We start from the raw sequence: 24,379 nt of genomic DNA on the forward strand, positions 1-24,379 counted from the left end.
TTCATAGAGAACATGGAAGGGGAATTGCAAGTTGCTATTCCATGATATCTTGCTTGATGACTGCAGGAATTTGCTTAATGTCAAAAGCAGATGCAAAGTTGTAAGCCCCCTGATTTTTTTAGTTAGCCGTCATGGCATTTAGTGACAGAATTTCTGGTCCCAATTGTGATCAGTAAGCAAGGATTGTCTGTTAAGTAAAACTCCCTAGTGATGCAAACTGAAAGTCTAAACAGGAAAATAAATCTAATTCAAAGTAACGTTAAAAACTTGTGAATCTTCAAGCAATGCCCACAGTAACAGGCAAATGAAAAATGCTCTTCTTTATTTTACCACAATTTCCCAAATAAGTCAAATAATAACTTATAATTTTATTATAGTCTAATTTTTCTTAATTTCTGTTGAATATTATAAATTTATAATGGCAAATACTTCTGCTAGGTGTATAAGGTGTCATGCAACAAAAATCCAGACATTGAAAAGAAAGTAAGTCAAGAAATAAGTCAGTATTAAGTACCAATTATTGATGCATAGGCATTTCCTATATAAAACACCAAGAAAAATGTTTAAACATTTTTTTAAAAGTTTTACTGTCCTGTTCTGTTTTAAAATTATCTAGATGAGTGTCTCTATTTTGGCTTAAATCTTTTTTTTCCCTTTGTGCATTGTTATCTAATAGAGAATTTGTTTTTAAGTTTTATGTAATTAAAATAAATTTATCTTATTTAAAAAACATGATTTTTTCGCAATCCTCAATAACAAAAATTTGCAAGAAGGATATCTATCAAGATATCAATAGTCTTGATCATTCGTTCACATTTTTTCTTTGCCAGCAGATAGTCTAGTATCTGGTCAGGAAAATGAAGATGGTCGAGAAGAATGGGCAAAAGAAGATCCACAAAGCGTTCAGCAGTTGCACTATTGCCTGCATCAATAACATCCTATAACAGAAATATTATCAGTTTAATGGCATTGAAACAATTAAATAATTATCCCGTCACAAAACATTGTGGAATCCAATTTATTATTTTTAAAAATGCAATCACAAATTTTATATAAATTTGATTTGACCTTAATTTTATTGTTTGTAGTTTTAAAAGGGTTATAGTTTAGACATATTAGCTTAAACAGACTAATTTTTAATTTATAAAATATCAGTGTTAATTGCTGATCTGATTTCCATAAACACAATCTTGAGTATCTTTCCCTTTTTCATAAATGAAATAATAATTTATGAGTTATTTTATTACAAGAACTTATAAAATTGTTGGTGGCAGGCGCTTCCTTAGAGAAAAAAAATAAAACTTTTTTTAAAATAAAAAAAAATTGTAAATCTTTAGTTTTTGCCTAAATATTTTCAAATGTTCATTTATATAAATGTTTTATTACTTCGCAGGTCCTAACAAGTACACACATGGGTTTAAAAGTGCCCTTCATATATTCTTCCTCTTATGTGATCAAATGTCAACAATGTCCTTTTGATTCTATGTAGAATAAACAAGACAAACTTCATACAAATGAACATAATTTGTATGAACTCAACATAATCAGAACTCAAAATCAGGACAAAATAATAGAGTTTTAATCTCCCAGGACATTCTGTTACAAACCACAGTGACTATCTTAAAAAAATGATACTAAGAAAGATGGCTAAACTCATATTTCAAAAGATGTTAGGCAATCTTAAAAATGTTTTAATAAATACATTTTTAATACATTGTAATTACTACTTGCAATGATCATCATCATTATCTAGGTAGCTCCTGCACCACTCAAGAAGACTCTGGGAAGCTATAAATTGTAATCTGTCTCACATGCATCTATATACCAGAATTGTCTTCCTCATCCTTCCTGGCCATCCTAATTTAAATCTGGTATCAGACTAGCTTCTCCTTGCATCTGATGAAATGAGCTGAAGTTCATGCAAGTTTATACTTTTAAATCAAATTTATTAGTAAAAAGAACTATTACCAGATTCCTTGATAATTTTTTTGCTACCATCAACATTCCTCCTACAAAAAACTAGAAGTAACCGAACACGACAGCCAAAACACATTGAATCTATTACCTCAAATAGCTCCCTGAATAGCTCCAAAGCAAGATTTGAACACTTTTCAGATACTTCCAGTGGCTGGTTTGACCAATGTACTAAAACAATAGATGAGTCAGTATTCTTCGCACGAGTTGCAAGTCTTGTACTTGCAGAGACTGCTACATTTGGTTCCAGTACTGCTTGACGTACAATATGACGGAGTTGTGTCACTGAACAAAATGCAAGTAGCAATTCTAATATCTAAGAGAAAGACAAGAATTATTAGAATAACATTCTTTACACTAATATTTACCGTTTCAGCTTTATGATGCAAAGCTTTATTGCTGAAGCACACTATTGCTTTAAGATACTACTTTAAAAAAATAAAATAATCAAATTGTTCATTTCATTCAGTATTTTAAGCAGTTTTGCAGCATTGAAAATGTTTGATTATTTTTTTTAAAAAAAAATTTTTAGCGACCTATCTCTTCAAGAAGGTATAGTTTATCTCGGGACATAACATAGCATTGATCATTTTGGATTGCATCTGACTATTCCAGGAGTTCATGTTTGGGGATTTATTGAGAAGATGCTGTGTGAGCAAATGAATCTGTGAAAGTGTGACAAATAAACAGGCTCTTAGGGTATTGTGGCCTGTAAGAAAAAGTTGATAGTTTTCCTACTATCTACGTTTTCAGTTGCTGTTTTAAAATCAGAAAGAAGAGCAAAGTGATAGACATGAACAGTCTAGGACAGTCAGAACCACAAAACGGTTGTTATAGATCACGGGCACAGAAAATGAAACAGATAGGAAAGGGCACAAAGAGACACATAGACACATACATCACACAGAGGGGGGTCAGACACAAGTAAAAAGCAATCAGAAGGACTGAAAGTCTACACAAGCATACAAAGGGGAAGAATTACAAAGGAACATAGAAAAATAAAGCACTCTTTTCTTCTGATATTCAGTGACTGAAAATAACTCCTTTCCCTTACAAGGATATAAGGATGCTATTATTCCGAGAATCATTGATTCTATAATTTCCATCCAACCAATTTTGTCAAGCAAAGGAGATTTTGGTTCACGCTGTCAGTTTCTGTGAAATGGAACTGCTATTTGTATTATAAAGGAACAAAATGATAGAAGCAGTTGAAGAAGAGAAGGGGAGATTACTAGAGGAAGAAGAAATACGCATGTAGAATCAGGAAGGAAAATCTACAGAGAGGATAACTGAGAATAGCACTGATGACATAGAAAAGGAACTAATTTAGAGGGACAGTGAGTAGAGAAATGTGACTTAGGCATCCAAAAGAAAGCTAACTAGAAAAGCTATCTAACATATTCAATTTAATAACTGGGTGGACAAAGAACTGAAATAGTTAAGGAACTGAAAGGCAGCTATGTAAATAAATGAATAATGAATGAAATAAATAAATAAATTCCCAAGTCTTGGAAAATCAATGGTTTCAAGTTTTACGAAATATAAAATATGATTGATGAATGAAGTTAATTCATCAGAAAATATTGTTTGATTAAAAATATTTTTTTAAAAATTGAATGTTAATTCTTTCTTTCTTTGTGTGTGTGTGTGTGTGTGTGTGTGTGTGTGTGTTTAAACAAGAGCTCTTTTTACGCAGTTCTTTTTTTATTTCAAGTCTCAGCATGTTAGCATAGGCAGGGGAGATAGTAAAGTTATACTATAGTTGAACTTTCTTGCAGGGGGGAGACACTCCTGGCAACTGCCTGGACAGGTCCCAGCATGTTGTTGCCTGTTTCCTAGGGCTGAGACTATGAATGATCCAAGGCTACCCCAGCTTAGCTTCATACCTAAGGCAGGACTAAAACTCGTGGTCTTGTTTTTAGCTTGATGCCTTAACCCCCACACTAAGCTGTTCTTTCATTGTTTTATTTTGTTTTGTTTATTTTATTTAATTATTTTATTCTCCCTCTCTCTCTCTCTCTCTCTCTCTCTCTCTCTCTCTCTGGGGTGAAATATAAAAAATTTCCCTACCGGTTCTGTGGGCGTGGCTTAATTGGTGGGCGTGGCTTGGTGGCCAGATGACTGGGTGGGTGTGGCCAATAACAATAAAAATAATAAACAAAGTATACAAAACAATAAGAGGTACCAAAAACCAACTTTCACACTTTACACACACAAAACACAACACAACTGACACACACAATGTAAAAGCAGCTGCACTTCACTCAAAATGGCCCCTGCAACAAGCAGGAACCTCACACAGCTACAAAAAGCTCAAAAACCAACTTTCACACTTTACACACACAACACAACACAACTGACTCACACACACACACACAAAATGCCACATATAGTTTTGTGAGATTTTGTTTGTTTGTTTAGTTAGAGTGAAACATTACAGAAACACACCAAATCTCAGAAAGCTGCACAAATATTTTATTTTATTATTTTATTTATATTTTTTAGATCAGGGGTCGCCAACCTCAGTAACTTTAAGGTTTGTGGACTTCAATTCCCAGAGTTCCTCAGCCAGCAAAGCAGGCAGATTCAGTTGCTCACTAAGGAGATGGATTTTAGGCAGGCAGATTCAGTTGCTAACTGATGTAAAGCATGGTTTGCCAGCCCGAAAGGAGCAGCAATTATAGGTAAGTGAGGGAGGGGGCGATTGGGTGGGCATGGGCTGTTGTAAGAAGTTGTTAAAAATGATTTTAAAAGCCTGTGAAGATCAGGCAACTCATCTGGGATCGCCAGAGGAAAAAAAGATTTTAAAAGCTCCTCTGACGATCCCAGATGAAGTTCCCTCATTGCAGCCCAGAACATCTTAAAATAATTGTTTTAACAAGCTCTTCGGCTGAAGAGCTTGTAGAAAACATGTTTTTTAAGGTTCTGGTGATGAGGAACTCAGCTGGGATAGCCAGAGGAGCCTTTTAAAACCTTTTTTTTACAACCTCTTCGGATGAAGAGGTTGTTAAAAAAGAGTTTAAAGGGTTCTGACAATCCCAGCCAAGCCGTGGGATCATCATTATTTTTTTTTTACTTTTAAAGGCATTTTTTTTGGCTGAAGAAAAACTGCTTTTAAAAGTAAAAAAAACCACAAACCTCTGATGATGGCACAGCTCAGCAGAGGCAAGAGGTGGGGCCAGGGATTTTTGCTACCAGTTCTCCGAACCACCAGCCGCCATCGCTATCGGATCGGGCGAGCTAGTCCGAACCGGGAGCATTTCACCCCTAAAATTAGGAACTGCCCATCTCCATCACAGAGCAACTCTGGGTAGTGTACATTTAAAATATAAAAGCATAAAGGTTGTATATATTTATATTAGAGAAAAACAGGATTAAAATAATTAAAATTAAAAAGATGAAGGGAGGCCTAACTAGCTCCCTGGCTGCATGCTCATCTATGAGTCCTAAGAAAGTCAGCAGAGCCAGGTCTTCAGATATTTCTGAAAAACCAGGAGAGTGGGTCCCAGAAAATGTTCCAAAAAGTAGAGACAATAGTTGAACTATTTTCTAAAATATGAAATTGGGAACTTTAAGGAGAGATTTAGTCTTATCAAGGCTTTATAAATATATGTAAATGGAAAGAAAATTGTTTTCCTGATGTTAAAGAATGGATACAAGATATATTATATATTTGTTATTAACTTTTGAAACATTTTATATTCTAAAAATGAGAAATGGAGTAACATTGTTTCTACATGATCTAGAGTTAAGATTAATGATTTAAGATTAATTTTAATAGAGTTAAGATTAATAATTTAAGATTAATCTTAAATTGATATTACATGTTTTTTGTTTTTATAGTTTATTTTTCTTCATTAATATTAAGCTTACTTTAATCGTGTGAGTTATACAGATTTTGTAGATGTTATGTAGATTCACTGATGTAACTTTTATCATTGTGGTTTACTGCATTTCACCAATAATATAAAAAATTACTTCACACACACACACACACACACACACACACTTGTGCACCTAGAAACTACCTTTGCTGAAGAATCAGAATCTTTTCCATGAAGGAGGCCTATCACCTGATTAAGACAAGATGTAAAATGTTCATACCTATAATTTTGAAGGAAAAAAAGAGTAAAAAGATGTTGAAACTATGAATATTTTGATAAGCAAAAATAAATTTGCAACTTTTGCTATTTTCCACAAGCAAAGATAATGGGGAAGCTGGCAGGCAAGGTTGTGTGTTGTTCTTGCTGTTTCCCATCCCCCACCCCCAAAGACACCCACCATGAAATACAAGATTGCATTCAATAGCGCACCAAAGTGGCCTCTTTCCAGGTTACATGCACTTGTGCAGTGCAGCAGCCTCCTCTCCCAGCATGTGCACAGTGGCATGCTGAATACATGCTTGTGGCTGTGTGGCATGATCCCTGAAGCAGCTGTTACAGAACTGATAGCCCCTTAGGGAACTGCAGTATGATTCCAGTCACATTAGCAAAGCAAAAGAAAGCTTTCCGTTCCTGGGACTGTGCTTGTTGCAATCCCACAAGCGGCTGTCATTTTCAGAGTGGCTGCGTTCAGGATCAGCTTGCGGCTACATGGTAAAATCCCAGAAGAGTCCACTTGGAAAATGACAGCCGCTTGTGGGATTGCTCTGTGCAGCCCAACAATGGAGAGGCTTGCTTTACTTTGTTAACGTGAACTCCAAAACATTTTGTAGCACCAGAACATTAGTAAAGTAAATAAAACTGCTTCATTACTGCCATTTTCCAGCCAATCATAAGTTGAGAACTATCGTGTTTGCCCACCCCAAAAAAAGACTTATCCCAAAAATAAGCTCTAAATTGATTTGTACATGTGCGCCCTATGTAAGCCCTACACCAAAAATAAGCCCTAATGAAGACCCTGCCCACCCCAGGATGCATGGGTGGGGCGAGGCACATGGGTAAAAATTAAGCTAGGTTGGGGATGGGGAGTGGAGCTGACCTACTTTTTACCTTCGGACAATTGCCGCCAGGCCTCGCACACCCCGACACCTACCTTGCCGGCCCACTTCTTCTGCGGCCGCAGAATTTCCTGAAGGCCTCTGACAGCGAAAAGGCAGGCGGGGGCGATGCATGCAAGTGAGGTGAGTCAGTGGATGACACCCCCCCCCCAAAAATAAGACCTGGTGCCTTTTTTGGTGGCAAAAAAAATTATAAAACCGGGTCTTATTTTGGGGGAAACATGGGTATGTTTACATATAGCCAGAGACTTCTCAGAATAGTAGAATTAGGCTGGCTGTTTATTGGCACCTTGGGCAAAAATCAAGCATGTTCACATTTATAAATGAAAACCAAAGCTGTACATTAATCTGTTAATGGAGTAGAATAAAAAATATTTGAGATACTTATTAGCAAGATAAAAAGTCTAAAAGGAGGATGACCCTAACTCTTCAGCTGCAGCTCATTCTATTAGTTTTTTATTTAATTAAAACAAGGGCCCCACATCTAAAATGGTGCATTTCACAATACACAATGTTTTTTAATTAAAATTATAGAAGAGACTAGCTGGATCTAACCCGATCTAGCCTGATTATTGGCAAGTCCTGATGGAAAATGACTACTTATTACCTTACATTAAATAGAAAATAAAGCTATAGGAAAGTAGTATAGAATTCAATTCATATCTTAAGCTCCGGAGAATCAAAGAAAAGATTGAACAAATATAGCAAATGAAATCATTCAATAAGAACCAACTAGGAAAAATATTCACAGGAAATATAAAATGCATTTATATATAATTAGAGGGATGTAAATTTTTTTTATTATTTATTATGTAAAGCCTACTTGGTAAGATAATCTGCAATCTTGGGATTCTTCAGGAGATCCATAAGCAGATCCACAGAATATTTTCTTGTTAATGTTCCATCACCATTCACGAGGATATTAAATATTAATTGGAAAGTCTGGTGAATATTTCTGGAATGAAACAGCTAAACAAACAAAACTGATTTACAATCATATGAATTTTACACTATAACTCAAGTCAGTTGCATTCAATGGAAGGAAGGGGCTATCAGACTTTTGGTCTTGTGGAATTTCATGTTGTCTTACTTAGGAGTCAGTGAGTATCAAGCCCAATTTAAGACTCCAAATACTAGACCTGGTTTTTTTCCCTTAGAATATATGAGATATGTACTGATTTGTATCAATACTTTGTCACAGGCAAATCCTTCTCTTGTGTCTTTAGAACTTCCTACACTAAGACCCTCTTTAGGGAAGAAGGACTTATTTAGTCAACCAACCAGATCACACAATTTAGATCTCCAAGATTTCCAAAGAGTATTCCAAAGAATTTTCCAAAACTCTACCAGGCGATGCTCTGGGTTGTCCAATCAACAGCAGCATTTCATAGGATTATTGTTAAGGGATATTATTATTAAATTGTAACTTTTTTTTTAAAAAAAATGTTTTTTTAAGGTAAGCTACTTAGAGCCATTGGAAATTAAGTGATGTAGAAACTACAGCAAATAAAGGAATAGATATATAAATACTATCCATAAGCTTCTTTTAAACTGAGATAGGCTTACCTTTTCTCCAACTTCTTCATTTAACGTAAGACTTGATAATATTGAAAGCGCAAAAACAACCATTGTTAGACTACTGTGGGCCAAGAAACTGATTAGAGTGCGATAAAAACCTTTCACATTCGTCTAGTACAAAGAGAAAAAAAATCCTTTAAAAATGCAATGAGATTAAAGTTGCAGCCTAATTCAATGCATTATATGCACCACAATAATTTTCTGTTACTGAAAAATGTACTCCTTAAAATCTTACAATTGAAATACGTAAGATCAAAATGATTAAAAATGCAACAATTTTAATCGCCCATCAAAGCACTAAAGTTGCACATAATCAGAGTGACAAATAGTACTATACAATCCTAAATATATATACCTAAATAATGTATAGTATATGACTGCCATATTTGTAAAATACTATGCTACCTACAATATACTGCACTGCTACATACATATCAGTATTACAGTTATATTTACATTATAATTATAAAAAGATAACTTAATTAAGCAAATTATCTGGATAATTTTATTTAGGAACAAAACCTATAGACTTTGTAGTCATAAGATATAATATTTAACATTCATAACAATAAACTTGCTCATTCATTAATAGTGATCAACATCCTGAGATCTCTTAACCATAAAAAATTCAGTTTAAACTTTGATCAATTTCAATCACAGATCTTCACAAACCACAAAGACATATTTTAATCTATACAATCATTTAAGCAAGTAAGTAAACACAGTTGGAAATGTATTAGGAAACGTTAACTGTATGTAAATATATGGTCACAGAGATCTACATTCCATCTAATTATAATGAAGATGGATCTGATCCTTTCATAGTGGAACTACAGAATAGTAGAATAGAAGTTGATTGAAAAAAGGAGAATCGCTTTAGATAAAATATCTCTATTTTTGCACAATGAAATTGAATGAGAAAAAATATTAAAATCGCACAAAAATAAAAGTTTGCAGATTATGCAAGCAATTGTTGTGACTTTTTACTGAACCAAAAGTACTTTGATTTCCAATTATTAAATTATGGAAATAATATGTTTTTTAAAAAAGACTTCAATAAAGCAAATTTCTTACCAATGACTTGATATATGTTTGAACAGTGAGGTTATGTCGACAAAGATTTGCCAAAAGTCCTAGGCATGGTATAGTTAACTCATCTTCTGTAGACTGACTGAAGATTTTTTAAAAAGTCATTAAATATTTTCACATAATTCAATATTTGCTAATAAACTGATTTTATAAGTTAATCTTTATTCATTCAGAAAATATTCACTTTGCTATACAATATAGAAGACATTAATTTTAGTGTATACATAGATTTGTATCTATTAAGTTTTATATAGCTGAATGTAAATGTTAGTGATTTAAGTCAACATTAAAGAAAAATACAAAATTCAGCATTTAAACTATTCAAATTACTTTATTAATCAATAAAAAGAGAAAAATAAGGTGACTGACAGCTGGCTGATAAGAGATTGCTTATAGTTATGTGGTCAACGGTAAAGTGCTAAAACTACTTGTGAATGCTGGCTACATTCTCATAAATATCACCTCACTATGAAAGATACTTGGATGCATTGAATACTAGTAGACCTATTCTACTAAATGTTCCGGACAAACCACTTCTACGCAGTGGTGGGATTCAAGTAATTTAACAACCGGTTCTCTGCCCTAATGATTTCTTCCAACAACCAGTTTGCCAAACAGTTCAGAAAGTTAACAACCGGTTCTCCCGAAGTGGTGCGAACTGGCTGAATCCCACCACTGCTTCTTCAATAACTATAGGTTGCTTATATACTAATGTCAAGGACAACTGGCTCCTATTGTATATTCTACAGAATAACTGTTTGCGTTATCCTATTACGTTATGCAGTAACAGCTGACCAAACAAAAAGACATTCCTGTGGCACAGTCTCATAACCTGTAGAGACTCAAAACCGTCTTGGAATTTGTCTATGGAGATTCTCAATCATCCAGATCATGGCTGTCACAAAGGTGTTTTTTCAAGAGACAACTGGACTTTGTTTTTCTTTGAAGATGTTTCGCTTCTCATCCAAGAAGCTTCTTCAACTTGCTTCTTCAGCAAATTTTAAATCTAGTAGCACATTTCCAATAGGCAATCCCTCTAATCAAATATCTAGGGAACATATGGTGAAGTTCCTAGATTAAGATTACCCACCAAGGTGATCATAAAATAATGCTTGAAACTCTCATGGCAGGAATGGCAAGAATTTTAGCAATCAAATATTATTCTAAAGCTTTAGGTAAGCTTTGTATGTTCAAAATCTTCATATGTGATAGACCATACTGATAGTAATCCTGAGGAATACTCAAAGGAAAGCAGGGAATATTTTTATTTATTTATTTATTTATAATTTAATTTCTATACCGCCCTTCTTCCAAAGGACTCAGGGCGTTTTACAGCCATATTAAAACACAAAATACAAATAACAAATTTAAAACAGAATTAAAAACAAATATTTAGTAGGCCGAATCAATTAAAACAGTCATAGACCGACATAAAACCCATATTAAAATTACAATTAAAAAATTACACTTAGGCTAGTCTCGCACAATGAAATAGTAAGGTCTTCAGTTCACGTTTGAAGGTCCGGAGGTCGGGGAGTTGGCGTAATCCCGGAGGCAGCTCATTCCAAAGGGCCGGTGCTGCCACAGAGAAGACTCTCCCCCTGGGGGCCGCCAACCGACATTGTTTGGTCGACGGCACCCTGAGCAGGCCCACTCTGTGGGAGCGCACAGGTCATTGGGAGGCTGTCGGTGACAGAAGGCGGTCTCGTAAATAACCCGGTCCTAAGCCATGGAGCGCTTTAAAGGTGGTAACCAACACCTTGAATTGCTCCCGGAAGGCTACCGGCAGCCAGTGCAGGCCGCGCAGGATAGGTGTTATATGGGAGCAACACGGTGCTCCCTCTATCACCCGCGCAGCCGCATTCTGGACTAGCTGGAGCCTCCTGGTGCTCTTCAAGGGAGCCCCATGTAGAGAGCATTACAATAGTCCAGGCGGGAAGTAACGAGGGCATGAGTGACCGTGCGTAAGGAGTCCCGGTCAAGGAAGGGGCGCAACTGGCGAACCAGGCGAACCTGATAAAATGCTCCCCTGGCGACGGCCGTCAAATGTTCCTCTAAGGACAGCCGATCGTCCAGGAGAACACCCACGTTGCGCACCCTCCCCCTGGGGGTCAATACTTCACTCCCAACAGTCAGCGATGGCGTAAGCTGACTGTACCAGGACACCGGAACCCACAGCCACTCTGTCTTGGAGGGGTTGAGCTGGAGCCTGTTCCTCCCCATCCAGACCTGCACGGCTTCAAGACACCGGACCATCACCTCAACGGCTTCGTTGGGGTGGTTCGGGGTGGAAATGTACAACTGAGTATCATCAGCGTACAGATGGTATTCCACCCCGAAACCACAGATAACCTCACCCAGCGGATTCATGTAGATGTTGAACAGGAGAGGCGAGAGAACCGACCCCTGTGGCACCCCACAAGTGAGGCACCTTGAGGTCGATCTCTGCCCCCCTGCCAACACCGTCTGCGAATGGTCGGAGAGATAGGAGGAGAACCACCAATAAAAGGTGTCCCCCATCCCCAATCCCTCCAACCGCTGCAGCAGGATACCATGGTCGATGGTATCAAAAGCCGCCGAGAGATCTAAAAGGATCAGGACAGAGGAACATCCCCTGTCCCGAGCCCTCCAGAGGTCATCCACCAATGCAACCAAAGCCGTCTCCGTGCTATATCCAGGTCTGAAACCGGACTGGAACGGGTCTAGACAGATAGTTTCCTCCAGGTGTTGGGGAAGCTGATATGCCACCACACTCTCAACAACCTTCGCCAAAAAGCGAAGGTTGGAGACTGGACGATAGTTCGCCAATACAGCTGGGTCCAGGGAAGGCTTCTTGAGGAGGGGCCTCACCACCGCCTCTTTCAAGGCGGTGGGGAAAATGCCCCCCAACAAGGAAGCATTGGTAACTCCCAGGAGCCAGCCTCGTGTAACCTCCCGTGTGGCCAGTACCAACCAGGAGGGACACGGGTCCAATAAACATGTGGTGGGATTCAGCCTACCCAACAACCTGTCCATGTCATCAGGAGTCACAGGATCAAACTCAGCCCAGGTAATAACCACAAGATCTGTCCCCGCCATCCCGCCCGAATCTATCCAATCAGCGTCCAATCCGTCCCGGATCTGAGCGATTTTATCGGACAGATACTGTACAAAATCCTCAGCATGCCCCTGCAAGGGGTCCTCCCGAGCCTCCTGCATAAGCAGGGAGCGGGTCACCCTAAACTGGGCGATTATCTGTGATAAGAGCGGAAAAACACTTATGTTTCGCCGTTCTTATCGCCACTGGGTAGGACTGAATATATGACCTCACTAGTGTTTGGTCGGATTCGGAGCGGCTGGACCTCCAAACACTCTCTAGGTGTCTTTTCCAGCGCTTCATCTCTCTCAGCTCCTCGTTATACCAAGGAGCTGGTCGAGTTCGGCGCCGGGTCAGAGGCCGCAAAGGCACGACGCGGTCCAAAGCCCCGGCCGCCTCCTCCTCCCAGGCGGCCACCAGTTCTTCGGCCGAGCCGTGGGCTAATTTCCCGGGAAACGGCCCAAGCTCCATCAGAAACCTCTCTGGGTCCATCAGGTGCCTGGGACGGAACCATCGAATCGGCTCGATGGTTCCGAATCATATACAACCTTGTATATTCCGAATAATATACAAGGTTCCGAACCTTGTATATTATTCCGAATCAGAATAATATACAAGGATAAAGTATCTTCCCTTTCTTGCACTAGTGTGGCAGGAACATCTCCAACTACAAAGCCTACATTAAACGTCTAGAAAATAGTCCAATATGCCACCAAATTTAAACTCAGTTGTCACATATTTCCATGCATCTGAAGACTGCACAGGGTAAAGTACACAGAATAACTGAATTGAAACATTCAGGGATATAAATGTACCTACAACTGTAGATTACATTTAAGAAACTTACATGCGAAGCATTAGGAAAGAAATTAAGTCTTCAATATTAGCACTGGCTTGCAATATTCTTGCATTGTAGGTCAATTTCTGTAGCAGTTGAATACTCTGTTAAACAAAAAGAAAATCAATGAAAATATAACTGTTTGCATTAGATTTATCTGCATTAATTTTTCAGATGCATAATCAGATAATATATTATATTATTTTGGTTTTAAAATTTAAATATTTTGTTTCTACCATGGATATTTTATTTGAATGTTTGTAGTTGTTGTAAATCGCCAAGTGTCTTAAAATTGTGGTGGATATAATAAAATAATTGAAATGGCATTAAAATTATAACCTACTGATTGTTCTTTTTTAAAAAAATCACTTTATTTAAACAAAACCAAAATAACTATGAAATTCAATTCTCAGAGGCCAATGTCAAACATTACAAAAACTAAAACTCAGACCAAATATTCTTGCTTGATAAATCCATCTGTTTTCTCTCAACAGGTTTGGTCAATAAAATGTTGATCGGAGTAATGCTTAAAGAGAGATTTATTATTATTACTGTTGTCCATTATTTCACATCTCAGTTAATGTAAAATTCTTCTATTCAAATAGGAAAACATTTTATTCTTCCAGCTTCTTTATTAAATTTATATTTTATATTTTTACAATTTAATATTTTGTAAACTGTCTAGCCAAATTTATAAGAGGAATACTTGCAGTTCCAAGATGCATCAAGACTATAGGTAGATATGGTTACTGTGGTGCCAGAAACTGTCTATTTCCTTAATTGCTGATTAAAATTTATTTCTTTTCTTCTATGGGTCTGGCTTGATTGGTTCTCAGAGATTGTTTTAAATCAACCTGGCTAACAAAAGCTATTAGCAAACTTGTCTTCTTTTGACTCTTTTAAAAGCCTATGTCCATTAAGGTTGAAAATTAAGGAGTTATCTTAAACAATGTATCTGGAATAGTGATTTTCACACCAGTTTAAACCTAGTATGTAATCCTACAGTTATACCCTCAATTCTTCTCAAATGGGCATGTGCCATCATCTTCTCTCTCTTTAACCTGGTCTGAATTCTGAAATTCCATCAGGCTTACATCTTGATCAGGTTGAGGTCAGTTCCGCAGTTCTGTATATAAAACATTCCTTTTCAGCAACATTATACCTGTGTGAATATGACTCTATGAAAAGCCTAAGCCATTTGCTCCTTTGCTGTACAGGTAATCTCAAAAGATATATATTTACCTCTTTTTTTTAAAAAAAAGGAGTCTGGTAGCCAGTATGTTTATCTGTCATTGCTTCTATCTGATCAGAACTCATATTTTCCAGGTTGCCCAATTTTGTGCTATTATTTGTTGTCCTAACTATATACTGTCCTATTTATAGTTCAAGTTTAGCACATTTCTTGTGATTGCCACTGCTAGATGTACTACAGTTCTATAATAATGTATTTTATATCATTTCATTTCATTTGTATCTTTTTAAAGTTTTGTTAATAATAATTACAAATCAATGCATTTTATTGTTGCTCTCTCTAACCTAAAGGCCATAATAAGGGTTTGACTGGATTGGATGTAGTAGTTTTTAGATAAAAATATAAGAAGCAATCAAATTGTGCTTCTAAACTATATCAATTAAAATTATATTTCTGAAAGAAATTGTGTAAATACTAATATACGTTATTCTGATTTTTCTAGTATTTGTATTTCAGCATAGTCTGAATGCTAAGCAGACAGGATCTGGCAACAACTTACATAAAAGAGCTGCCAATACTTAAATGCCACTAAAAATAATAATAAAAAATAATAACAAACAATAAATAAATGTTTTAATAATAATTTCTTACATATAAAGCATTACATTCGCTTACTTGCAATATTACTGGGTCAATAGGATTTGTAGAACTTCGAAGAATTACACTTGAAAGAGCACCACATAGATTGTAAGCATTCTGAAGGGCTTCTCTGGTCTCATTATCTAGAACTATAAGTAACAAATGCACAATAAATGTATTATTAACACTGTAAGAAATATATTCAGAAAAACCAAAAAAATTGGAAAATCTTTCAGAAATGATAAGCCTCCACAAAACCATTTTTTAAAAACTTTTCTATAACCAGTTACATCTTATCCCTAACTATTGTACATATAAATATAGGTAGTCCTTGACATATGACCATTTGTTTAATCACCATTTAAAATTACGGTAGTATAGAAAAGGTGTCTACAATCAGTACTCACATTTACAACGGACACACAATCACTCTGTGATTATATGATCAAAATTCAAGCACTTAGCAACTGGCATGTCTTTATGGACCTAGCAGATTGCACCTTCCCAGGGCACTTCCAACAAGCAAAGTCAGTGGGGGAAACTGGATTAGCTGAACAACTGAGCAAAAAAGTTAATAAAATCAGGCACAACTCACTTAATTGCATCACTTAGCGACAGAAATTCCAGTCCCAATTGTGGTTGTATGTCAAAGACCACTATATATATATATATTCAAAATACAAGCTAATTAAATTTAGCAAACTGAAAACGTTTCAATTATTTTTTTATCTCAGATTTTATATTTTGGAGATAATTCATTTGCTCATGAGAGTGTCATAATCATTTGTTTGCATATTCCACAATTTGTCATATCCACAAAGAAATAAATGAGGTTGTACAGAACATGTTACAAATAGTATAGTATATTTCATGCTAGTTATCACTTTATTATTTTACAAATATTAAACTGTTATGCTCCAAACCCTTGCAATAAATTATTTTTTAAAAATCGTCATTTAAGGAAGTATGATTCTAATAAGTGAACTCCTCTTTAATTAAAAATTTAATAGGACACCCAGCCTATTTAAAAAAGAAAGAAATCAGAGCCATCAATAAGATTATATCACATATATTCCTAGCTGTAAAATAACTTGTATGTGCAACTCAAATACATTTAAAACTTACCTAACTGAGAAAGCAAGCCTACAACATTCAAGGTTAATGGAGGGCTTAGATTTGGGTCCTCAATAAGTTCTACTAAGCAATTGAGGCATTCACTTGGTAAAATATGATTTGATGCAAACAATTTTGTCAATTTCATTCCTGAGATAACCTGAAAAAAAATAAGACAAGTGCTAAAAAAAGACAATTAAAACTTCTAAGCTAATGGAAGATATAAATATATATAATGACCTTAACAGAAAGTCTTACTTTTTCCTAATAAAAGCAATAGAAATTATTCAAGTGACAGAACTTGGTGTGTGTGAAACCCATGTGTATATACAGTATATATATATCAAACCTATATAGTTGCTCAGAAAAATTATAAGGGTATGTCTATGAAGTTACCACAAGTCAAGTCAATTGAGACACTCTACTTTTTGTTTGATTTGCCAATTACTGGTATATTAACTTGTTATTTTTTTTTCTTATGTAGCAATGTGTGGTTTAAAACTACAATAGGATGTTTATTGGATGCAAATCACAATTTGCAGAGATAAATCAATTAATCCCTATATCACATTTTTTGTCCTTGTCACCTTGAAAATAGGTGCCCAATTGCCTTAAATGCTGCCCAATTACCTTGAGGTAGGATGGGCGGTCTATACATTTTATAAATAAATAAGACAATATTATCCTCATCATTGTATACTTTAAGAAATTTTCACTATCAAACAACTATAGAAGACAGAACTTGCAAACCAGCTCTGCGCTAAACATACTTGTGTCCCACTGGACTAATATCAGTTTATTAACAAGTCAGGTTATGTATAGCTGTGACCTTGTAGCTCTTCTGCACAGAGCATTAAAGTACAGATATGCAGCTTGGGAACTGGCATAAAAATATGCTCAACTCAAAGACTGATCAGACTTTAGACTCATATTTTGCATTGACAGTGAAGCACTAGAAGCCTGGGTTAGAAGAAAGCTATGTGGGAAAACAACTCCCTTGATGCCAGCTGCTGGAAGTAACATAGTTGTGATTTAACAAGTAGTACCAAGACACTATTTTCTCCTTCTTGCTTTCCCCCCCTTTCTCACACAACTCACAGTATGAGAAGCAAAACAGAAAAGTTCTTATTTCTTTTGCTATGGGTAGCAAACATAAGCAAAGTGGATACAAGAAGGAGGGGAAGTGGGTCTTGTCACCTTCCCCGCAGAAGTACAGACCAGTTTCAGCAGGGTTATTTGTTATTAGAAGACTGGAAGAAAGTAACACTCCCCCCACCCCCACCTCTGTCACAGGTGCAGATTGCAGAGTCCGAGCACTATTGCAACCAGTTAGTGGTTGATCTGTTTCTCCTTCTCCACTTGCCGAATGACTTATACCCCAACAAAATCATCTATCAAGAGACATCTGTTTAAACACATATGTGCTTTGATATAATTTATCCCCATCCACTTTTGCTTTTTCAGGCAGAATAGGGACCAATTCTAAGGGAATTTTCACTCAAAGGTTTACAAGGGATGGCTAGAAACAAACAGATAAGACTTATCAGTCTTATCTCATAGGTGGGACATCAATCCTTCCGCTTGGAATCTTTGAGAAAGAATATTAAACAAATTATAAAGAACTGTTTTCTGTATTCTATAATAAGTATTGCAAGGACTAAATATCTAGTTTCAGAGATTCCATAACCCATCTTCATTTCCCTGGCTTAAATCCAAGCATTATTAGTAGATTTTTATCTTGACTTTGTATTTATTTTTAGGCTGGTCAGTCAAGGTGGAAAACATACCTAATATTCCTATCTCCTATTTTCAATCCTGTGAGTTGGATTGGTCTGCTACTGGTCTGAATTTTGTAAGGGGCTTGACAAAGCCTGTACTTGGTGGATGCACAGCTGGCATTCCTGCAGGGAAGATCCCATGACGTTATAATAGAGATACAGAGACGAAAGAGCCACTTCTATTCCATTTCCTTTCAGCAGGGAAAAGAAACTCCTCAGACACTAGGGAGGGAGAAAGGGGTCTTTTTTAGTAGCAGAACGCTAGTCCTAGCTCCCGCTTTCCCACTTTCTCTCCATGGGTTGGCAAGAAAAGCAAGAGCAATGGCTTTCTGGCACAAGGGGAAACATCACCACCTATGGTCCTATGTTCAAAAGATAAGTATTAGTGGCTGTGGCCCCGGGTGCATGAATCACAACAGCCAACAGCCGCAGGAGCAGGCCACATGCCCAAACGGATTTGGGGGTGGCTTCTTTACCTGTTCCGGTAGGGGCTGACATGTGCCACTGCCAAAACAAAATAATGGCAGGGGCTGCCTACATAAAGGGCAGAGAATCCGTTGAGGACTGCGTCCTACATTCAATTCTTCAACGATTCCTGGAGGTTTTTGCGCTAGGACCGATCAGGACGTAACATATTCGCCCTTAACCTCTTCGTTTATATATGGATCTTCTGCATATCTTTCAACAATTCGCAAAAAGCGAGGCAGTAGTGGGGGAATTGTGACCGAAAAGCTTCGCTAACGCTGAGGCAGCAGCGGGCCAGTTATTTGAAGGCGCCTTCTTTCTCTACCTATTTCTAGTACAAAATATCCGAAAGGGAAAGGGGGGGAAGAAGAAAAAAAAAGCTTTGAACCGGGTGGTCTATCGAGACTGTCTCTCACCTCTAAACTCCGCTGGAGCAGCGCTGCGTTGGGCTGGGTGCGGGCAGCTCGGTACTGAGAAGCCGCCAAGAGCAGAGACTTCATACAAGCCGAGGCGTCCATGGCCTCAACAATAAGTCGGCCAGAGACAGCGTCAGCCTTCACCTCGCGAAATTCAAAAATTTGTATTTGGCGCCTTGGCCGCCATTTTGCCCCTGTTTGCTCCAGCGAAGGAAAGCCTCCGGAGTTGGGCGGAAGCCTCCGCCGCTCTAGGAAGTTCGCTTGCATGCTGGGAACCAGCGAGAAGGATCTTGGCGGGGAGGTTCTGTTCGCTCCGGGCTCGGAGCTCGCCCGCGTTCGTCCTCTCCGGCCCATGTGAAATGTGGCCAGGCGTAGTTGAGGCCAGTGTGTGGGATGGCTATTTTTACTTTCAACCAACGGCTTTCGTAAAGTTCCGTCCGCGAAAAACCCACAGAAGTCAGAGAAACCGCGTCCGTTTCTCAAAGCGTGTTCAAGAGAAGGAGTTTTGGGCAAAGCTCTGCAGGGAGGGTTGATTAGACAAGGCGTTGTAGAATACAAGCAGGTAAGAATAGGAGGAGGGGAAACCCAGGCTGAATTTTTATTCAATTTTTTTTTAAATTTACATTTATATCCCGCCCTTCTCCGAAGACTCAGGGCGGCTTACAGTGTATAAGGCAATAGTCTCATTCTATTTGTATATTTTTACAAAGTCAACTTATTGCCCCCCCAACAATCTGGGTCCTCATTTTACCTACCTTATAAAGGATGGAAGGCTGAGTCAACCTTGGGCCGGGCTTGAACCTGCAGTAATTGCAGGCTGCTGTGTTTTAATAACAGGCTTCTACAGCCTGAGCTACCACGGCCCCAATTCAAACCCTTACAATGTACAATGTGTACAATGAGATCGGCTGAGCCACCCTTTGGGCACACACGCACACACCCAACCCAATACAACTCACAATGAAAGATAATAAAAGAAAATCCCTAACCAAGTGAAATCCTACTAACAAGCATACGATCCTACTTCACTATGTGAAGTTATTGCATATGCGCCGGCCCTGCAAGTCAATCGTGCTATGTTGTTGTAAAGTTATTTTCCATTCAGAAGCCTGACAGCCCACGGATAAAAACTGTTCTTCAGCCTATTTGTGCGGCTGCCTGTGTTTCTATATCTCCTTCCAACAGCAGGAGAATAAAGAAGTACTGACCAGGGTGTGAGTCATCCCTGAGGATTTTCCTCACTCTTCTAAGGCAGGAGCCCTAGCGATGTCATCTAGTGATATCAGGGGGCAGCCCAAGATGTTTTGTGCTGTGTTCACCACCAGTACTGGGTTTCAATTTCAGTCGCTACTGGTTTGCTTGCGGGCTCATGCTCACGTGCGCTGTGCAACGCTTCTGCACATGCACAGAGCCTCCTGCGGCTGCCATGATCGGTTCACCCAATCCAGAGTTAACCGGTAGCAACCTACCACTGCTCATCACCCTCTGTAATGTCTTTCTATCTACAGCTGTCAGGCTGGCATACCACACCATAATGCAATGAGTGAGGAGCTTTCAATTGTGGACTGGTAAAAGGAGGTCATTAGTTGTTGTTCCATTTTGTTTTTTCACAAGACCCTGGCCACCTGGGTCATGTTGATCCTCCAGGTGAGATCTTCGCTGAGGTAGACTCCCAGGAATTTAAAGGAGGAAACTCTCCACTCAGCCCCTGTTACTCCAAACAGTAACGAGTTTACTCTCGTTTTCAGAAGGAATGGGTTGCGGTGCCTTTGATCTCATTTTGTTCTGAGTTCCCCTCAAGTTTAATCTTCCCTAAGACAAAGTGACCCGAGTTTTCATCGAGAATTGAATAGGGAAAACGAGGGATTTAGTCCTCAATTCTATTCTCATCCAGAAGTAAGTCTAGCCATGTTTGTGTCTAAAAACGCTTTTGACAATCCATAAAAAATGCAAGGCATCAAACATCAACCCACCAAAAGATGCATGACCTTATAAACAGCAGAAATTTGGCTTTGCTAAGCTGCACTGATTGCATGGTTTTGCTGATCAGTTTTCTGTGACCACCAGAATCTATTGTATAATAATTTACTAGGTTATAATGGTAATTTGTCAAGGTGAGATTTAAAATTAAGATAATAGCAGTATTTGAAGGGACTTTGGATGTCTTCTAGTCTAATCCCCTGCTCAGGCAGCTAACATTATTATTATTGGATCTTGTGTTTGTATTTTCCACACAAATGATATATGGATGCTGAGTCCATGGTATTCATCAGTTTATTAATTGACAATTAATAGAACAATTAAGCTCCTTAGGATCTGTACCCTGGAACTATCCATCCAAAAGGTTTTTATCTTGCCAGGTTTAGAATCAGTTTACATTATCAACTATAGTAGGGGTGTCAAAGTCATGTCATGGTGGTGTCACATGGCGTAATGGAACTTTTTTCCCCTTCACTAAACTGGCCATGCGCGTGACCAGCGTGTGACGCATCCAGCCCAAGGGGCGGGAGTTTAACAGCCCTGCACTATATAGTATTGCTATTATTCATTTAAGACCACACCATCTTGTAAAAATGTATTCACAATTTTCTGATTCCATCCAATTGCACCACAGGCTAGTTAGAATAAGACAACATGGGCAGGGAATATGACTAACCCTAACTCCTAAACTGAAAGAGATCCCTTATTTTTAGTAAAATTATGTACCAGATATGCTCAGTGCCTCTGTATGTAATGTGTCAAAATCAGTGTTCCAGTTGAATAAACACAGGTGATTCATCTTCAAAGAGTCTCACAAATCTGTTATAACACATAATTTTTCAGTTCTATAAATGTTTCTATACAACTTAATAATACAGGATATTGAGGATAGGAAAAAGAACAATTACTGTACTGTGTCTTAATATCATAAAATAAGTCAACAAAGATTTGTGTGTGTTTGTACATGTCTTTATAATGATGAAATAATACTCATAGTTGGGAAATGGAACACACTGGCTAACAACTCTTTAGCACAGTGGTTCCCAACCAGTGTGCCGCGGCACTAAGGGGTGCCGTGAGATCTTTTGAGGGTGCCGGGAACTTTTGAGCTACGGAGATTTTAAATATCTATTTCCTTATAAGGGTGCCGGGAACTTTTGAAAGGCTTTCCAAGGGTGCCTCAAACAAGAAAAGGTTGTGCCTCAAACAAGAAAAGGTTGGGAACCACTGCTTTAGCAGTTGTCACATGCTGAACTAAGTTTCAGACAGCCTATTGTTTACTGATGACTTTAGAAACCACTTCAGAGGTCTTGCTGTTTCCCCCTCCCGCCACTCTTTTTTCCCTTTCCATTTTTTTCTAGTTGCTTGTCATATCTGTAGTAAAAGGAGATACTTTTGGTCCCACTTTGAGCAGTCTCTTTCAACCTAGGAATTTTTGAATGCTGAAATTTTTCATTTGGCCATTCAGACTATTTGCAGAGTTTGAAAGATCTAGCTATTCCCTCACTGCATCAATTGATACAACTTTTTGTTCTAGCAAGATGTGAAAGAATGGCTGGATCTATCATGTGGTTGTAATTTCTTTTTTTATCCTCTCAGACTTCAACTTCATGTCTGCCTTTTTCATTTTTTTTCTCTAGATGAAGAAATATTAGAAATCCATGATAACAGTATCATTGTTACCATTATTTAGACAAATTTGGAAGTGGGGCTTGCTATTTTTAATCCACTTTATATCCCTTCTTCCCATTTGTGCCATGAGTTAAAACAACAGAGAACACTTTCATATGAATTCTCTGTCTCATCTAAGAGAGTTAGTAATTCCTGGACAAATAGATTATATGATGAGTTAATTGAAGCCCACCTCATAATTTAATTAAATAAGTGGTAAGTTGAAGATGATATCTGCTCAGGGCAGTTGTAGATGTGTGGCATATCTTACTGATGGTTACAAAATATTTGGTTTTTTAGAAAAACCTTAGGTTTACTTTCAGATGTTGGAAGAAATGTCCATCTGGGTACAGTTCCAAGTGGGGATAAAGACACTAGAAACATGGAGACTGCTTGGAAAGATGATTTAATGGTGGTCAGGTTCACATGGCTTGAGTTCCTGAACAGAAAAGGGTGAGGTGCTGTGTGCGCCCTGGCTTTATGCTCTCTCTAAGCTTTGAACTTCCCGGGGCACAGGAAGAGTATCCTGATTGGTTGCCAGACTCCCAGGGGGTGGGGATCTTAGCTAGCCTTGCTGGCTGATGTAATCTTCCCAGGTGCCATGTGGTGAGTTTCTAGATGGGTCCTATCGTGTTGTAGATGATGGTCCTATTGACAAAGGTGGGGGGAATGAGTTTCTGTCTCTGGCCCATTGACAAAGGTGGAGGGAGGCAGGAAGCTGCAGGGAGCTGCTTTGTCCTTAAAACATGTTTTTCCATTTCTCATCCAGGGAAATATATTCTGCCTTTTTAATATTTTCTAAAATATTTCATTCTTCTAGGAGGGGGGTGGGTGCTAACTTCCTACACAGACAAGTAACTATTTGAAAAATTCTGTGTATATATTTTATTATATGCATTAGGACCATTTTCTTCATATATTAATGATAACTTTTTATAGACTCAAGCAAATAACAGCTAATGTTTCTGTTGTTATTTCCTGTGACACAGATGATTTACAAAAACTACATACCGGCTGATACTATCTACCAATGTGAAAGTGTTAAATCCTGTGTAATGGAAATGATAATTATTTTCCAAAGACTTCTGTCTTTTTATATACATAAAACTTAAATTGAAAAAAATCAAAATAAATTAAAAACAATCAAAAATATACCCAGCTAAATGTTATCATCAACGTAGATCACTAGCTATTTGAAATGGAAGTGATATAACAATAGCATACTATGTTTTATTACATATCAGGTGAAGGAGGGTAAGAGGCTTAGGGATCAAGTCCCATGAGAAAAGATTCAAACATTTATTCCACACAAGAAAACAAGATAGGATTTAATGAGATAAGATACAATACATTATTTTGTTTTATATTGTTCCAGGGTTTAAGATTTGGAGCAATGGATTGTACTTCTAAGAAAAAATAATTCAAAATTAACAGTAGGAATAATTTCTCGATAGTATAAACTGATAAGAGAGTTCTTAAAGCCAAAGTAGTATGACTACAGTACTTGTTAAACATAATGCATTACTGGATATTCTGGAATTGGATTTAGTGACTTTTGAGGTCCTTTCCAA

General features: G+C 37.6%; 2 protein-coding genes across 3 annotated transcripts in view; one reads left to right on the top strand and one right to left on the bottom strand.

Moving 5' to 3' along the window:
* Positions 1 to 19,388, bottom strand: part of CIP2A (cellular inhibitor of PP2A) — a 32,512-nt gene extending 13,124 nt beyond the window's left edge. Inside the window, exons 1-10 of one of the 2 annotated variants that reach the window (XM_058185772.1) lie at positions 19,158 to 19,388; positions 16,511 to 16,658; positions 15,422 to 15,534; positions 13,564 to 13,658; positions 9,626 to 9,722; positions 8,540 to 8,662; positions 7,797 to 7,942; positions 6,003 to 6,078; positions 2,066 to 2,290; positions 779 to 938 (exon numbers count right to left, since the gene is read on the bottom strand). In XM_058185772.1, the coding sequence (XP_058041755.1) occupies positions 779 to 938; positions 2,066 to 2,290; positions 6,003 to 6,078; positions 7,797 to 7,942; positions 8,540 to 8,662; positions 9,626 to 9,722; positions 13,564 to 13,658; positions 15,422 to 15,534; positions 16,511 to 16,658; positions 19,158 to 19,259 (1,285 nt within the window). In that variant the 5' untranslated portion in view covers positions 19,260 to 19,388. The remainder of the gene's footprint in view (positions 1 to 778; positions 939 to 2,065; positions 2,291 to 6,002; positions 6,079 to 7,796; positions 7,943 to 8,539; positions 8,663 to 9,625; positions 9,723 to 13,563; positions 13,659 to 15,421; positions 15,535 to 16,510; positions 16,659 to 19,157) is intronic. The other variant, XM_058185773.1, reaches the window with a different exon arrangement.
* A 143-nt stretch (positions 19,389 to 19,531) lies between these two features.
* Positions 19,532 to 24,379, top strand: part of LOC131199716 (T-cell receptor-associated transmembrane adapter 1) — an 87,745-nt gene continuing 82,897 nt past the window's right edge. Inside the window, exon 1 of the mRNA XM_058185776.1 lies at positions 19,532 to 19,719. The gene's annotated coding sequence lies outside the window, so the exon portion shown is untranslated. The remainder of the gene's footprint in view (positions 19,720 to 24,379) is intronic.

This window comes from Ahaetulla prasina, chromosome 5 (genome assembly GCF_028640845.1).
Source record: "Ahaetulla prasina isolate Xishuangbanna chromosome 5, ASM2864084v1, whole genome shotgun sequence".
NCBI lineage: Eukaryota > Metazoa > Chordata > Lepidosauria > Squamata > Colubridae > Ahaetulla > Ahaetulla prasina.